The 18,512-nt window shown below is 39.6% G+C and overlaps 1 protein-coding gene across 4 annotated transcripts in view; it reads right to left on the bottom strand.

Moving 5' to 3' along the window:
- Positions 1-18,512, bottom strand: part of myom3 (myomesin 3) — a 59,077-nt gene that overhangs the window by 24,289 nt on the left and 16,276 nt on the right. For all 4 annotated transcript variants that reach the window (XM_069141722.1, XM_069141729.1, XM_069141736.1 and 1 more), the window contains 7 exons: positions 15,446-15,490; positions 12,768-12,908; positions 12,507-12,668; positions 10,102-10,243; positions 7,616-7,815; positions 5,434-5,487; positions 2,238-2,365 (listed from right to left, as the gene is read on the bottom strand). In XM_069141722.1, the coding sequence (XP_068997823.1) occupies positions 2,238-2,365; positions 5,434-5,487; positions 7,616-7,815; positions 10,102-10,243; positions 12,507-12,668; positions 12,768-12,908; positions 15,446-15,490 (872 nt within the window). The remainder of the gene's footprint in view (positions 1-2,237; positions 2,366-5,433; positions 5,488-7,615; positions 7,816-10,101; positions 10,244-12,506; positions 12,669-12,767; positions 12,909-15,445; positions 15,491-18,512) is intronic.

Genomic DNA, 18,512 nt, shown 5'->3' with positions numbered 1-18,512 from the left:
CATCACACTAAGGAGCATCATCAAGGTTTACTTGCTTTGATTCGTACATAAATTCCCAGTTAAACTGACACCACCATAAGTGGGAACGTTTTTTTTTTCTTAATCTCTTCCTGTCTCTTTAATTAGGGCTGAGTTCAGGGACCTGCTGTTAATTTGGCTCACACTCCAGCACCAAACTGCCCGAACCCAATGAGACACTGGAGGAACAGATGATGCAACAACATGATTCATGTGTGCAGTGGATGTGAAAGTATTACAAACTTCTATTGTGGTTTGGAATTCAATACATGTATACTGGTATACTGTATGTTTATGTAATAGAGAAAGCATGTACATATATGTGATATATTTGCTGAGTGAATACTCTTTGTATGTGTGTGTTTTTCTTGTTTTCTGCTAGAAGTTCGCTAACAGTTGCCTAATTTGACATCCAGCTTATCTGGAGAAATATTAGTATTTAACTGAAGTTGTGTTTCTGGCAGCCTGATGGATGCAAATCCAATATTCACTCTCTTTTTACCTCTGGTTTGCTCTCCACTAACTGCTGAGGTCATTCTCTGAAGTCTCTTAAATGGCCTGCAGTGTTCGCCAGCTACCTCCTACATTTGTTAGCAGTCAAATGGTGAGGAGGTATTGTACACTGGGTTTTCAGACTTTATTTTAGCTGAGAACAGCTGCCCGCTGCAGGTGAAAGTGCTACTATGAGACTGGGGGCTGAACCAAAACACTAAAGCTGCTGTAAAACCAAAGCAATGAGCTGAAGGATGCTACAACGGCTCATAAAGCTGCGGGGAGCTGCAGATGGTGGTGAAACAATCTGCTGGCATCTCACATCACACATAAAACCATTGTGCCAGCACAATTATTGATGGCAACAGCTTTAACTTAAATTAATGCAAAGTATTTTACTGCAGCCAATCTTTCCAAAGATGCCATAAATCCTTAAAACTAATTCCAAGGCAGTTCTTCTCAGAATGACACAAAGAAGAGAGTGAAAAAAAAATAGCAAGAGGGCAATCATTTCATCTGATTAGTTAGTTTGTGTGGTAATGGAGGAACTGGTTACAAACTGTCTGCGAAGGTTCATCTCAACCATTCAGTTAGTATGAAGTCTAAGAAACCTGAATCCAAACCGCTGTAATAGAGTTTTGATCAGCTTGTTTCTCTTCTGACGGGAAACTGAAGAATCTTTCAAGCAGGACTGCACATTTAATTGTTAAAGAAGACACAGAGTCTGGGTGGGACAAGGAGGAACCCATTAGATCTATTAATAAGGGCCCGATGGTGCGAAAGCGCTATTGTTCTTCAAGGAATTATTATTCCGCGTTATTATTATTCTCCATAAACAACTGCATTTTTGGAGGCTTTATCATATTAAAAAACTCATTCAAGTTGGTATACGATGGCGAACAATTTCTTATTTTAGTGGAGTTGCGAGTTTTTGAAGATGTTAAAGCCGCCAAAAAAAGCAAATTTTATATATATATATAGATAAATTGTGAGACAATCGTGATCTAAATTCTAAGCTAAAAAAAAATTTGATTCTCATTTAATGCAGAATCATGCAACCCTACTTTCTAGATAAATGACAAATTCAATCAGCGCACCAGCCCAGTGAGTTCAATTCTCCACATGTTGTACCACTTGGATGATTAAGATTAAACCCAACAGAAAAGTTACAGCCCAATTTAATAATATCCACTTGTTAAAAGGAACCATCAAAATCTGAGATTGTAATAAACCACTAAATTTGCCCAGGTGTGTTTATTTCATTGTATTCTGGGTTTAATTTCTTCTCATTGTGGTTTTTATTGTCCTATAAAAACCTGTTTTCACCAGTTTCCATGAATGCAACCGCAAAGACGGCGCTTTCAAAACCTTCTGTGCTGTCCCAAATTTTATCATCATTAAACAGTCATACAAATTTCTATTCAATGTGATAAATATCCTCTTTAAAGCCAGTTTTAAAGTCTCTGCAAGTCGATTTTTCTTTTGTTACTTGCTGCCTGGAAGGTGAGAAATCCATCTCCAAACTCACATTGTGGCAAAAAAAATGATCGGCGCTAATGTGATTTGTAGCTAATGTGCTGAAACTTCACTTATGGGTCCCCGAGGATGAAACAAGTTATGGTTCAGATGAGAGGCTTGGGGATAACTGCAGCCAACCGAGGCCCTCAAGAGGTGCAGTAATATGAATATTTGTGTGTTTAGGCAGGTGTGTGGGAGTAAAGACTGACCCGCTCCACGTAGAAGGTGAGCGGCTCCCTGCCTCTGGGTTCGGGCTCTGCCCAGCTCAGTACCACGTAGGTGTCGCTCACCTCGCAGGCGTGGACGTCTGTGGGAGGGAAAGGAACTCTGACCTCACCTGGGGAGCAAACAGAGGAGGAGAAGGAGGAGAAGGAGGAGGCGGACGATGAAGACGAAAGTTAGAGCGAGGTCAGTGAGAATGAAAGTGGAGCCCAAAGTGCCGGCTGAGATTCTGCTTTTTCTTCTCCTTTTGTTAAACCTGTTTAATGCTTTGTCTGCTGGATTTGACTCAAGCACACTGGATGAGATATCAGAGCACCTCGTTGCCCCACTTTCACCTCCATCCCTAATACCTGAGCTCGCCAGATAAAACATACGAGTCAGCACACTTTCAGTGACACTCCGAGTGATTCAAGGGCAGTGGAAGTGTTGCGACTCAGACAGAAGTGTTGGGTTTTTGTGACTGTCGGTCTCTCTGAAGGTCTCTATGTTTGTATCCCCTGTAGAGTTAGCAGTGTGGATCAGAGAGGAGCTCCACAGCAAAGAGAGTGCAGTCAAATGAGAGAAGCTGATCTGGTAGAGCCGGCAAGCTTCTCTGTATGTGTGTGTGTGTGTGTGTGTGTGTGTGTGTGTGTGTGTGTGTGTGTAAAATATAATCTTTAAGGACAGTGGTTTTTTTTTTTTATATATACAGATGACTGCAGCAGAGACTATAAATTTGCTGATGATAGCATATTAGCAGAACAAAACAGAGATAATAATTTCCTCCAAACCCCTTTTTAGGGAGGCACCAACTCTTTTTCATGAAAGAAATGAGAAAGTAAAATGTGCAAATATTTGGAAACTGTGTATTGTTACGTGTCATTCTATGTCCAGCTGTGCATGCGTGTGTGTGTGCATGTGTGTGTGTGTGTGTGTGTGTGTGTGTGTGTGTGTGTGTGTGTGTGTGTGTGTGTGTGCATTCTATGTCTTTGAGTTCTAGGTGCAGCTCCCTGATGACTAATTGAAGGTCCTTGCTAAGGTCTGTTTGGCCTATGTAAATGCCTCCTTGCTCCGCCCACTCCTTCTCACTTCTTGGTGCCAGATCCTAGTCTTCAGTTTCTTTCAGATTTTTACTTAATTTTTGTCTTTTGCAAATAAATATCATCTTTTTTAAAGTCTAACTCGATGTTGTTTCCGTCCTAATTTTTTTGCAGCTTTCAAGCCAGTTATAACAATTTGATGACACTTTAGAGTTTCCTGAAAACACAGATATTCATGTTTGTATAACTTATATATTGTACAAATGTACACAAGACGATGCCAGTAAGATATTTGACCTTTTTTGATCGAAAGTATTTCAACATTTTCTTCTATTTGTTGGTTTACATCCCGTTTCAGAAAAACAAAAACAAGCTACAAAACCTTTTTTCAGTCACTTTTATCGGTAAAACTAAAAGATCCCTCTCAGACAGCCCCATAAAAAAAGAAGAAGTGCACATTAAAATGTCTGCCATCCTTGACAGCCCCACACATGTTCTTCATAATGAGTTTGTGAGGATGCCTTCAGGACTGTGCTCTAAAATGCAGACTTGTAAAACAAATAAAAGAAAGTTTGGTTTTATTCCAGAGGCAATCAATTAATAAATATTCTCCATAAAAGAGATGGAAAGCAACCTGCCACCCAATTTTGTTTCTCTCATAAGTTATGTTTTACTTATTAGTAGCGTTGCATGTTGGGTATTTACTGGATGTGTTAATTGAACGTTGCATTGAGTGCTGACTGTTATTATTCGTTGCCATGAATAACTCAGAGCAGTAAATGAAGCGTTTGATTTCTGTTGCTCTTCTGTGGCAGACTGCACATGAGCTGTAATCATGTCTATGATGTTAAAGTGCTGTCACTCAAATATAAGTGTGTTTGCAGGTTTTTAAATTGGGATTTTTACAGTTTTGCTTTTGTACAGAATAAACAAACATGATATCACATGTTGTTTAGTGATCGTTGGACTGACATTTGTCTTATTCCTTCGGACAGAGTCAGGCTTGTGTCTAGCCCCGTTTGAAGTATTTGTGCTAAGCTAAGCTAACTTTCTCTTGGTTCTCACTTCAAAATGATTTCCCATAATGTTGAACTGTTCCTTTAAGGCAGTAAACTAACTAGCTGAGCAGCATTTAAGAAGACATAAAGTGTGTCTGAGTCACAGACTTAAGACAATTAGTATTTTAATTTGTCTTATAAATCTTGGTTCATAAATCTTGTTGTAAAGCACTTTGAGTACATTAACAATTTCAATTAACAATTAACAATTTTACAATTGTAAAGCAATTTGAGTGCATTCCTTGTACGAGAGGTGCTATACAAATGAAGTTTATTATTTTTTTTATTATGAATGAGGCTCAAAAATAAAGCTGAACACTGTAATATCAACCACATGATATAGTTTAACTTGAAATCTCATGGCTCTGGAGTAAAGAGCCAAAAGACCAAAGAAATGTATGTAATTTTACTTACAGACCACAACGTGTGTAAACTCAGGAAACATTTTGATCCTTTATGCTTGTTATGAAATCTCCTGATTCAAACACATCATCTAAAATGTGCATGTATGAGCCTGTTGTGTGTACTGCGACATAAGTCATTGCTTGATTGATGAAGATGGATCTCACAGGGTTGTTCCAGTGTAAATCACCATCTTTGTCGTTCCATTACAATAAAAGCTGCACATCGTCGCACGCATGCTTTCACGCATCTATACGCGCTTTCTACTGAAAACCTCCATTACAGAATGGAATAAAGAAAAGTATGAATGCACGCTCTTTGCTATATTTATTTTTTGGTTGCCTCCTCAAACAGACACTCCTCCCCCTCTCTCTTTATCTCTCTATATCTGTGAGTTACATTGCCAAGGTTATCAGCCCTCTTCACATGCATTCACACTACCTCGGGCTATTATGTGCATTTACCAGGACACCACCAGGGACTGTTCATTCTTTTCACTTCTGTAAATGGAGCAAATGCTCATCGCCTCAGCCATACAATTACTGCGGCTCATTGTTAAATACAATATGAAGATGCACTAAGCCAAGAAGCCCGAGGCGACCTACAGGCGAGGAGGCAGCTGTTTGGAATCAAGGGTGAAAAGGTTGGAATGGCTTCTTTTTATGACAAAATGGTATAATGAAACAAAAATACAGCGTTCTCACCTTCAAGTTCGTCTTTGGTAATAGTGATGGTCCTCCCTCGGTCCACTTTGACCACTGAGAAAGGAGGAGGGACAGGTTGGGGAGGGGGGGGGGCATAATGAAGTTATATGAGAGCCCACGATAACGATAACACAGGTGTAGGAGGAGCAGCCACTGGTAAGACAGCCAGACGACGGTGAGGTGAGAAAGAGCGACATGGACAAATGGAGAGCAGGCCGGAGGCAAGTCAACCTTCTGTCTGTCCTTCATCTGTGTTTAATGATCCACAGCGTCTGACCAGAGTCCATCTGTCCTCCCCGCTACACACACGAACACACACTCCACCATCTACATTACATCCCATTCATCGCTCTGTTCCCGCCATCATAATAAGTTTTTAATCAAAAAAAGTAATAAGTCTTCTTTGAAGAAACAAAGTATTCCACTTTATGTTGCGATTAAAACGCTGGTGCGGAAACAACAGAAAAACCCCGCGGCTGTATAAAAAGACATCTAAATCTGCAAACGTTCATCTGTTTTCTCCGGTAGTTTGGATTTCTTTACATGTGTAACACAGAAACTGAAGGCGGATGAGGAGACGAACACACTGCTAACACACTGCTGATACTCTTTGTGCGGAGACGGATGAGTGACAAATTAAAGGAAAAGTCTGAATAATAATTTGGAGAAACATAACACATGCAGAGCGCTTCTATACAAGGTACTGAATGTCTTGATGAGTATGAAAAATATGTGAACCTATGGGAGATTTTGGAGGAGTTTGGTGCTCCAAGGTGCCGTCGTCAAAAGAAAACAAATGTGGGGATATCTTATGGAGGAGTGGTGTTTATCCAGGTAGTTTCAGAGACTTAAAGGATCACTGCTGAGGAGCACTGAAATAGCTCACAGGGGTCTTTTAAGCTTGGATAAAGGAAATAAATGATACTTTTTTTTAATTTTTTTTAATTTCTGGTAAAGCTTGTGTTAGAACCACTGATTAAGCCGTGCACTCCGATTACATTTTTTCTTGGAGTCTACAATATCCACAATGCAACGTGACCACCAACAGTTTGGTCTGAGATTCAGGTGAGTCGTTTGTAGTGGTTAATAGTGGCCTCTCGCTGCAAAACTCAAACAGAGATGAGGAGACGGGTACAAAAAGAGGTCACTTCTTCCTAACTTTACATGTCCAGACTGTTTCCTTTTCAATCATGAAGTAGACTTCATGGCTCTCCCTCTGGAGCCACGGAAGTCTTTACACAATTTCTTTCGCACATGAAGTGTGACTTCAAAAGAAAAAACAGACTTTGATGTGTAAAATTGAGGGACCTCCTCTTGTTCTACACTAGGCTTCCACAAATCAATGGTCTGTCACATGGAGTTGACAGGAGACTCATTCATTGGACGATTTTGGTGACAGTCATCCTGCATCATCAGCTCTACATGGTCCCACAAGAAGAAATCATATTTAAGAGATTGACAGGAGATCAAACTACACTTCATTGTACCACATATTAATTTACCCTCTCGTGAACTCACAAGGATGTAATTATTCATGTGTATTCATGGAATAAACTGTAACTTAATCTTGAAGCCTTTTGTAATATCGCAGGAAGATACTCAGTGTGTCAGTGACATTGAATTCACTTTTTAATTTGAGGAACAGATAAAATGGGACCTAAAAGCTCAACACATGCACCTTTTTTGAACTGTTTTATCACTTTCTAATTCACGAGGATAAATATCTGTATTCACAGGCTGAGGGACATGTGTTACCGTGGTTACTAAATGATATTGCATCTTTTTGAGTTTTCTTGAGAGCACACGATCAGTATGTGGAATTAAAAGTAGGTTAGCTTTTGAGTTCATGGTAAAGTCACGTACATAGCTCTCCAAAGTGTCTTGAAAGTAGAGTGAAATGAAAGCTAAAGCCCGTCTCTACCTTTGTGTCATGGATCTCGAATTAAGCTGCGTAAAGTAGTAAAAAGATCAGTTTTATCAGCGGTTAACACACTTGTGTGTAATAATATCCTGTCGGCCTGTTTTTGCTGTTACACCACAAAAGAATCAAACCAATCAGGCAAACTCATCAAAGTTTGTTGGTTTTTCTTTAAATTTGTCACCTATTTGTGTTTCTCTGACGACACTGATGTAACACTTTACAGCTTTTAATATGTAAATGTTAACAGTTGACATGTGTTACCCATTGTCCTGGTGTGTTCCAGTGGGTCTGCGGTGAGGACGGGCTCTGTGGCCTTGGAGGGGCGTCCGACTCCGGCCTGGTTCACAGCTCGAACTCTGAACTGGTACAGAGCGCCTTCCTTCAGCCCAAACACCGGGTAATTACACATTTTCTGAATATGCACGTTGCAGCGCTCCCACTCACACTGGCCGATGTCGAATCTGAGAGAGAGACGGGGAGAGAAATCAATCCTGCACATACAACATTTCCACAACAATAAAGAAAGAAGGAAAGCACAGGAATTTTAATAAGAGGTAAACAAAGCACGATGCACGGTTTGAAGCACAGCTTGAGGAGTCTGCAACGTTACAAAACAAAATCTAAAACATTTCCGGCCACACAACAACACAACAAGTCAGTACGCAGCCCACCAAGACCAAGGATTGGGACCAGACACAATCATTAGAACATAAAAGGCCTCCAAACACAATAAAATAATTATTTTTGACAACATAGATAAACAAACTTGCCACTTGTAGTAAACAAAGACAGAAAAGAGTGCAGTTTTCTAACCAGAAGGGGGTTGCTAGGGAACTGGGAGACATCTTACATGTTCTTTTCTTCACCCAGTAACCAATAACTATCAGTAGCTGTATCTTGTACAGTGACGAAAGAAGATGCACAAAAATATACAAAAACAGAAAGAGGAATGTGTTCACCAATGCACAAATGAATGTGATGTGTATATGCAAACATACTTTCTCTTGCTCTTTCGACACACTTATTACAACGCTTACTGACACTCCAAAGCACACACATGTGCCGGGCGCTCCTGATTGATTGTTGTCGGCGATAAGTGCAGCAACCTGTTCTCCTCTGGGAGTCTTTGACTCTGCTGTTAATGTGGCGTTGAGGGCTGATAATTACCATGTATACCATCCATCTCATGTGAACTCTGCCAAATGGATATTACAATATCCAATCCAAGCCATTGTCCTCAGACGACGCTCAGCAGTGTAGTCTTACTGTGTTGACGTCCAAAACAGAAAATCACTGTAAGTCCGATCCAAAATAAGCCTTTTTACAAAGACTGAATGCGAGTTCACTGTAAGAGATACGATCTTTGTGCTGGAAGTTCCTGGCAATGAAAAACCAAACGGAGTCCAAAATCTTTAATCAATACTTCTCTTGTTTTACATAATTCACCTCTAAATAATGTTTTCTTCCAGGCAGAAGCAGATATTTGGTGGGAAGCCCATTTGTCCCCCACTTAATAATCAATTGACCACCTGATAAAATGAATCACAAACCCACAAATAAATTGATTATAAAAATGCCCATTTTTGATGGAGTGTTAATATATATTTTTTCATATTTTGAATAACAACTACATTAAGTGTTAAAAGAATAGAATGAATTAACAAAGGTGATTTTGTTTGACCAAATACTAATTAATTAGCAAATATTATTGCGTTTTCCTTTCTTTCAATTCAATAAGATTCCCTTTACTTATATAGCACCAAATCTCAACATAAGTTATTTCAGGGCACTTAACACGGTAAAGTCCTTACAACAGAACTTTACAACATTATACAAAGGTACCCAAAAATTCAATAATTCCCTCATTAGCTGATGTCTGGGAGGAAAAACTCCCTTTTAACAGGAAGAAAGCTCCAATAGAACCAGGCTAGAGGTGGGCACGCCGTCTGCATCGACCGGTTGGGGTGAAGGGAGAGCAGAGAGAAAAGAACAGAACAGCAAATCCAGGAAAACTACTTCAGACTTCTTTGTCTGAGGTTCAACTGTAGAAATAATAGAATAGAAAGTAAATATATCTGGGGTTTTTCGACATATGACTTTTTTATCAGTCAGTTTTTGGGCCTTTTATTTATTTTTTATCATGTTCTGACATTTAAAACGCCAAGTGATTAGCAGGTGGTTAATGAAGAAAATAACTGGTAGACTAAGTGATTATGAAACTAATCGAGGGAATCATGATTACTAGCTTTTGGATTTGTTAAGTGCCTTGCCAAAGCAGGTTTTTCAATTTCTCCGCCTATTCAAACTCTTTCCATTTTTCTCCTGACGTTACAGAAATTGTCACTATTTAAATGATTCACTTCTTTTCTTAATAAAAGACTTTAGTCACGATGAGTTTTTGGAATCAGTGGACATAATGGGATGTTCGGTATGCATTTCTATCCTCGCCTCATTAAAAAAATCTGACTTATTCAGAAGTGAAAAAGAGAAGTCTCTAAAATCCTCAAATAAATGGAAATTTGAACGACATTTCAATGCAACAGGATAAATGTATCTGCAAAAAAAGATTGTTTGATATATTAATCCATCGCTTCAGAGCATGCTCATGAGACTGGTTTGTAAAGAACATTTTCAGGGGTCAAGAATGAACTTTCAATCAAGATTTCTATTTTAGTTTCATTGCTTTAATTGGAATCAAATGAAATATTTGAATTGCTGAACAAACAGTGAATCAGGCTGATTCTCACCTTTCAACATAATAACCCTCCACATGTGAAGCTCCATCCGCACTGGGCGGCTGCCAAGTCAGGAAGACGTAGTCCTTGTTGACATCAGCCACCTGCACGGCCAGAGGAGAGGCAGGACCTCCCGGCAGCGCAGCTGAATCATCTAAGGGAGGACAGCAGTGAGTGTGTTAGAGAAAAGGAAACCTGAGGACTGAGATGGAGACATTGAGCCGACGTAGAAATACTGTGGGTGGAAAATTGATGTGAAATATGGAGAGCCAGAGAGGACAATAGAAGGAGGAGATGTAGACATACGATGGGAGAAAGGTGGGGAGTTTAACGATGGGAAGATTTAAAGTAATGTTGCTCATTTTATCACTTCAAACTTAATATCATTAGAGCTTGAGAGTGAAAGATTATGGCTGTGACAGGAAGTGAAGTAACACGCTTTTAGAGCTGAAACAATTAGTTAATCAAACACTTTGTCAGCCTTTTATAAGAACTTTTTTTTTTTTTTATTGTATTCTGACATTTTATATATTAACATATATGACGTCCTATATGCTATGTTATTTAACTTACAGCTACTATATAATCACAACCAGCAAATCTGATGACACAGAGACGGAAGAAAAAGAAATGAGGAAATTATGCTAAGCGGATTGAAGCGATAGGATGTGACATGTCCCCAAAATCCGTTCCTGAGGATGGGAATAGATGCTTTTCCAACAAAAGACTTAAGTCAACATCAAGCATGTCTTTTTCCTGTTTTAAATTTGCATTCTCACACCTCCCTCCTCCGTCTCTCATTTGTTTTTGCTCTCGTGTACCACCTACTTGTAATGCAAATATGACTGCTGTATGAAGGAGAAAACAAACATGCAGGGAAGTTCCCTGATTCCCTAATTAGTACCTCCGGCTCTGGTAAAGAACAAGAGAGAGAGACCTGTGCCAAGATTTTAAAAGCTTTGCAGGGAGATTTATTTTGAATTAAATGTTATTAGTTGGACTAGTGTGTGTTTCTGGTGTACAGTATGTGCACACCAAGCTCATGAATGATTCAGAGCACTTTATACTGTTTACTGTGGCAGTTCAGGTATCATATATACATGAATAAGCACTAACTCACGTTGGAATGCATACTGTGCATGTGACAAAGCCTCCTCGCAGGGCTGCCCAGATTTCAAATGTTTGATGAGTCAAGTCTCAGCTATTCTTTTGTGTAGTTGCATGCTGAAAAGAACGTATTGAAGAGAAAATAGCAGTCTATGAGGAATATACACTTTCACTGAACAAAGTTAACAAGCCTTCAACTGCAGAGCAGCTTGATTGATGGTGCAATTTCCCTGTATGAATCAGTATAGTTTGCTGACAGGAAATTAAAGTACCATGAAAATCTGGTGAATACAAATAGCGTTTGGGGGAAGGTTTCCGTCAAAACACAATTTATCCAGCTGGGGACAACAATTGATGATTCCATCCTCAAAAAAACACCGATATTTTACATGCAAAGGTCTCAAGGTTTCTCCTAAGCAGTTTTCAAATATTTATGAATGCATCATTTCATACAAAGCATGTCCTTTGAAAGGAAGGTTGTTTACTGAAGAATATTTAGTATTTTAGGAGTTTCTGAGGTGACCTGACAGCGACTTGCAAGTGTGACATGAGCAGCCTAATAAAGTCATCATAAACAAGTTGGAAACAAGTGCATCTGCAAAATGGCATCATGGTAGCATGTGATTATAAAACATTTGTTTGTTTATTAGCTGTAACTTTTAACATTACTACAACCATGTTATGTGATTATGTAAATTATAAGTTCACAAACTTTTCGGACCATGTACCAGTAAACATCAAACTGAATTTTACAGGTTTGTTATGTATTGTTACCTTTTGAACAGAGCCAATCAAGCTCTGGTCACCATGTTTCCACTCTTTTTGCTAAATTAAACTAACTGGAGATTGGCTGTAAGTCTGCACGTCATTATATTTACTTAAATGGTAAAATATTCATTTATCTCTGAAGGTTCACTTGCTTGTTTTTTTCCTGAGCTTTCAACTATCTTGCAGCCTTCGGCAGCAGATGGAGTTTACTTTGTTCTCATCATCTGACCTCAGCATGGCAGTTTGACTGGCAGGAAGTTTAAAGACTAGTGTTATGTTGTTTTTACTCAACAACTATTGAACCTTTACGCTCAACATCCGCAACATTTCAATGTGGAACACAATAATTACGGATATACTTCTTCTTACAAAAAGACAACTTGATGTTTGAGAGACTATTAAACACTTACATCCTTTAAAGATGCTACATGACAAAAGACAGTAGTTACATCTGATCCAGCTATCTGTGGATTCTATACCATCGATAAAACATCAGCGTAGGGTTTAAAATCATAAGAATAACATTTTATTTTGGGTCTCACCTGTGACGTAGACAAAAGCACTGTGTTCCTGGAATCCATCCCAGGTCCTCAGTCTGGCTGTGTAAACACCTTCATGCTCCTTGTTTGCAGCCTGTAATGTGATGGTGACCTTGTTGTCAGACGTTTGCATGTCCACATTGCTGGACTGGTGCAGCTGTATGCCTGCAGATTGAAAGAAAAAAACAAAAATGGATAGACCTATAACACCTTTCTAAACAGTCAAAAATCCCCCTCACATGTCTCGTCTTCTATAATACTTACCATCTCTGAACCAGCTGACATCCTGCTGGAAGGGAAGCAGAGCGGAGGAGAAGGTACATTGCAGGGTAAGGATCTGGCCCTCTTTCACCCAGGTTTGGGGGAAATAGGTGCCAAACTGGGCTTCCTGTTGAAGCTGCAAGGCTAGAAGAGGCAGGAGGACAGGGACAAAGTTGAAGAAATGATTGATAAACAGAAGGAAACTGGCAAACAAATTAGCAATTCAAGGAAGAATTTTTCATAACTTTGGGTGGTTGTTTCTATAAAATTGTGCTGGCGACCTTCAGACCACAACAAAGGGGATAAGCCCGATGAGAAAAAAAAAGAAATGAAAACTCAATCCAGCATCTAATGAGCTCTTTCACCAAACCTCGACAAAAAAAAAAAGAAGCTCAAAGTGCACAAAAAAGTGCATTTGTTGCTTTGATACCAGTTTCTCCTAATTCTCTGCAAGCTATTAGTAAAATTCCCATCTTGGTTTATTTCACAAGTGGCAGGAAGTAAGACTGCACAATGCAAACTAAACCAGAGGGTCTTAACTGCCTAAGAAGAGCATTTTCTGCAGACTGGCATGGCCAGAATAGAAAGAGACCCTCTAGTTTGTCCAAGAGAGCATGGACACAAAGGACAGCGACGAGAGGCATTCCCCGAGGAAACAACAGAGGACAGCAGACAAACTGAGGATGTGACACTTTTTTAGGGGGGAAGTGAACAATTCCTTACAATTTATTCCTTCAACTACCATTCATTCTCACTTGTCAAAACAGCAAAGCAATACAATCTGGAAGTGAGAGATATATGCCATGTGGTCCTGTCTAATCCCATTTTCAGGGACGAGTCTGAGAGACTGTGACATGTTTCTTATAATGATCTTGTTCTGCTTAGCAGTCCAGGCCATCACAGGGATGTGTGCAGCCCTATTAAAACACACCACTTGGATATTTGCTCCCCTTCATTCACACAATGTACTTCTCTCAGTGCAATGATAATCATGCTGCGCTTTTGTTTATTGAGTGACTTGTGTTGGAAAATATGATCTGCTCTATATGAGATATTCAAGTGTCAGTTACATAAAAATGTCTGCATGCAATTCTTCAGCACATTTTCGCTGCAAGCAGCCCGTGATGGTATTACAAGGTGATAGAGCTTCATTCAAAATGATTGCCACTTAATTTCTTGGTGAATGGGAAATGTATTGTATTATATTGCACCTACAGAGTGCGTCTGCAGAAGCAATGGTATATACTGCATAAATAAACATTTGTCTTGATCAGATGTGTCCAGGTTGACTGTCAGTTTTGTCTTCTCTTTCAATTTACATCAAAGAAGCATAAAAACAGCACAGACGGGTCCTTATTATTTGGGCAGTCTTGCTGATTTACAATCTACACATGATTCACGGTCAAATCAATAGCCCAATTCAATTTCATTACACCATTTATGATGTGAAAATGACTAAGAAGGCACCCAAAATATTGATCTTAATGATTTTTTTTAATAAACTCTCACATTTTCACAGCCAGGCAGTAAATTCAAACTGTAAATCCAACATGAACCAGAATGTACAGTTCAGCACAAGAGGTCCTCGTGAGATACGAAGGGCGACCAAAAAGTAGCAAGACTGCACAGCACTGTGACACGCACAGAGCAGAGGGAAGCTATAAACCTCATGAGTAAGTAGTCCAAGTTTTATCGCTTGAGCAACATCAAGACCTGTGTTACACATGTTTTTGTGACCACTGGTACGTGTGCATTTGTGATGATACCAAGGACCTGAAACTCAAGCAGAGAGAGCACATGTTAAATTTTGTGTCATATTTTTGGGGAACAGAAAGGAGTTTCTGAAGCTTTTCAATGGTCACTGTTGACACAAAAGTTGATGTGTGTTCTCTGCTCAAATCCAACATTACAAATGTGCACATACAAGTGGTCACAAAAACATCTGTTGATGAAAAGAAGTAAGTTGAAATACTTACTAACAAAGATTATAGCTTCTATTTGCTCTGTGCACATCACAGTGCTGCACTCTGTTCACGAGCAAGAAGAGCAGTGTATGAACCATTTGATCCGCCCTCATAAACATAAATTTAGTTTGTTTTAGTGATTTGAACAATTGACTCCTCATTCTAGGCAGAATTAGCAGTGCAGTTCTAGTGGCCCTACATTAATGTGGCCTGATCAGTTACTGGGCGTACAGTTTATGCAAGTAGTTCTGGATGAAAAAGCCCTGATCCCCACACATGGTGGAGGCTTATCTAGGCCAAAGTGTGCCACAGCCAATATGAGATGCTCCGCAGCTTGGAGCGAAATGGGATAAATCTCCTGCTGTCCCTGGAATGAAATATACATGACTGTCGTTTCTGCTCAATTGGAAGCAAGTCATTTTATCCCTACAGCAACTATTCCACAAACAGTCTTACTTACACCCATACATCCATGGACACCCACACAGAAACATAGAGTCCCATGATAAACAAACACCATCAATGCACTGCTCCCTTTCAATCCACCCGTATCTTTTTCTTTAGGAGGTGCAGCGTGCGCAGGCAGCGCCGAGTGTTGTATCACAGTCTTCAAAGCCACTCAGCCCTCCCTCGTTTACTGGTGGAGGGAGGAACTTCAAAGGGTGGCAGAGAAAATGAAAGGGGACACTTTTCATTAGGCTCTGGCATGAAACTTACCGGCGGCCTGCGAGCGCTCTGAACCAGCCACGGCTCCTTGATATGCTGAATCGCGGAGTGGCAGAGCGGCAGAGCAGGACCGATTGGAGAAAAGGCAGGGAGGGTCACAGATGGAGACAGAAATGGAGAATGATATTGTGAAACTGAAGGTGAAAGAGACAGAACCACAGATCAGACAAGTCAAACCTGCCAGTGATACATTTATACAAGTCACATCTAATATTCCCTTTAACCTAGGCTATTTTAAAAACTGAAGAACGCCTGTGAAATATAGATGGCGAAAAAGAAGCCTTGAAGTGTCTCATTAAAGCCCTGATCATCTGCAACGTTAGGGATCTTTACTGCCAGGCATGGAGCCCTTTCATCAAAAGGGTGGGTCATTTAAAAGGTGCAAAAAAACCCAGAAATCAGTGACAGTGCTGTGAGGCAATATTGCTCACTGTAGATGTTATTAGTCCTCACTACACCCACTGTCTCATTTGAATTCATTATACATCAGTGCTGCAATGGGAGCTGTTTTTCTGATCATTTTAGTCTGGCTTTGATTCTCTTACAAATATCAAATTTATATAGAAACTTGGATAATGAGGAGAGAAAACTACGCTGTGCATGGAGACAAAAAGAGAAAATAGTTTCCAATCGAGAAATAATTTCCTTTGGGCTTCCTTAGAAAAATAGAAGACACATCTAACTCGAGCAATAACAAGATCAGAGACATTAGGAGGATGGAGACACAAATACGTGGTCAAATTTGGCCGAGAAAGTGTCGGCACCCTGGAGGCATTAATGAATGCCTGTGCCCGAAAATGAAGCAAAGAAACTGAAACGCTGATTTTCATAGCCGGGTAGATATGTGACAAAACCCTCACTGTTATAAAAATAAATTCATGTCCCTATGAGCCATACAGCACTGAAATCTCCCACAATCCTCTGTGCAGGTAAAGGTCGCACCCTTGAACTCTCCGTGCACATAGGATTGTGGGAGCTTTAAGGATGCTGAGGATACACCTGATGCATCCTTGAAAATTCTCTTAACGAGGGTCTCTGTCTTCAGTCTGAAGGATCCAATACATTGGAAGTGTCCTTCACGGGATTTGATGGCGTAGCATCCTAGAAATGCAGCTTCCCAAGGACGTAACCTTGAGACTGAGAAACACCAAAGGGCTCAGCAGCAGTAGGTGGCTGGTCATATTGTTTATTTATGACACAATAACAAAATTAATCACTTAAATGTATTCACAAGTGCTGTATTCTCTGCATTGCAACCTCTGCTGCAAGCCTGCTGTGTCACAACCCACTGTGCTGAAAGATGAATCGCACACCTCATGACTAAAATATCAAATTAAGACAGTTTCTTCTCCACAGGAGGTTTAGTCCAAATGTTCCATTTCACTTGTGTTAATGTGATTATTTGGTGTCAATTTTGTTTAATTCTTAATCTATATCACTTATTCATAGATGCATAACAGCAGGGCAAACATAACCTTTTCAAATGATCACTGACAATAATAAGTGTGAGTTCTTGCTCACATAAATCAGACGTCTGTTATTCGGTACAGTCTATTCACTGCAGCTACTCACCTGTTCATTAGGCGGCTTTAAGGTACCGTTTCCTTTTTCTGTCTTTATATTATTAAATAAGAACCCTTCATTGAATACAATATACACAAATTATATTCAATAAAAGACTAGAATGATGGGCTATTACTTCGATATTGTCGGCGGCCTTGAAAGAGTTGCGTGATCTCTAAAAAGTGTCGCATCTAAGCCAAAGCTGTGTCGTGTTTGTTATGCCAGTTTACAGCGCATGCGTATGTCTGAAACTGAAACTGCGCATGCGTACATTTGCAGCTGGAAATGCGGGAGTTCTCCGTGCGCGCACTTCGCTGTTTCATATTTTACAAAACGGCTGACTGTAAACAAAGCCTCAAAAAAATAAATTGCGTAAAGTATTTTATAATAAGCTCTGTAATTCTGTTATTTGTCGTGATTCAAAGTCTACCTAAGTTGACGTTGAAGCACGTGAGGAAAATAAGCCTTCTTACTGCGTGAAGCTACGGCTTCATGAAAAGCGCTTAATTGTCTTGGTATAAGGACAATTACTGGCTGTACAATAATGATATTGTCAAAAGACAAACGCTGCATATTGTGTGTACATTGGAACTAAACATCGAGACGGAGCCAGTCTTCGGACTTTACCTGCAAGAGCACACATGACTGAAGGACATCTTCCAAGCCTTTCTGACTTCTGCCAACTGTGAGTAAATGTTAATTTTCTTTTTTAAACACTGGCATTGTTGTTTTTACTTTGCATGCATTAGCATCTGTCTGCTGTTGGATGTTTGTCAACATGGTTGCTGTTAGTGGTGTTGACTTGTGGATGGCAGTGCCTGGTGGTTTTACTGTTTTCCTACAATGTTGTGTATTCATAAATTTGGTTTCTGGTTTGGTCTCATGATCCCATTTGCGTGGATAAGGACTTCACGTTATGATCTTTTCTTGGTTATTTTATATGGATTTCATCCTTTCACTGTTTTTTTTTTTATGCGATGTTTAATACAGTTAATGCTGTTCAATATGCACCAAAGGATATTTTACACGCAATTAAGGTGAAATATCAAATCTAACCTGATCAAAATGTTAGTTTTAAGTGTAAAGACAAAGTGCAGTTTATAGAAATAGTTGTATTATAAGCAAAACAACAACAACAACAACAACCACTGAAAAACAAACATTAACCATCAAACACAAATGATATTTTCATCCCCTGTTCCTCAGATGTACAAATAGTGCAGTGCGTCTATTCAGGTGTATGGGATTCAGGTGCTTTTGATAGAAGTCACGTTCACCTCCAAAATCCTGTTTGTATATCCTTCCTAATAGTTACCTTTCAAAACAGTTTCCGTGCTGTTCTGGCAGTTTATTGATCTGAAATAACTCAACTTCCTAAAACTAACATATCTTTTTGATTTTATGAATCTGAGCAATATACTAATTTTGGCCTTGAAATGTTGTTGTTCATGTACTTTTGCATTTTATATACGGCAAAGCCACTAGGAGGCGATGT

The sequence above is a fragment of the Embiotoca jacksoni genome, unplaced genomic scaffold, assembly GCF_022577435.1.
Source record: "Embiotoca jacksoni isolate LCO1_2020_lvr unplaced genomic scaffold, fEmbJac1.0.p SCAF_11, whole genome shotgun sequence".
In the NCBI taxonomy this organism is placed as follows: domain Eukaryota; kingdom Metazoa; phylum Chordata; class Actinopteri; family Embiotocidae; genus Embiotoca; species Embiotoca jacksoni.
The sequence above is the reverse complement of the archived record's forward strand: the minus strand, read 5'-3'. Positions and strand labels throughout refer to the sequence as shown.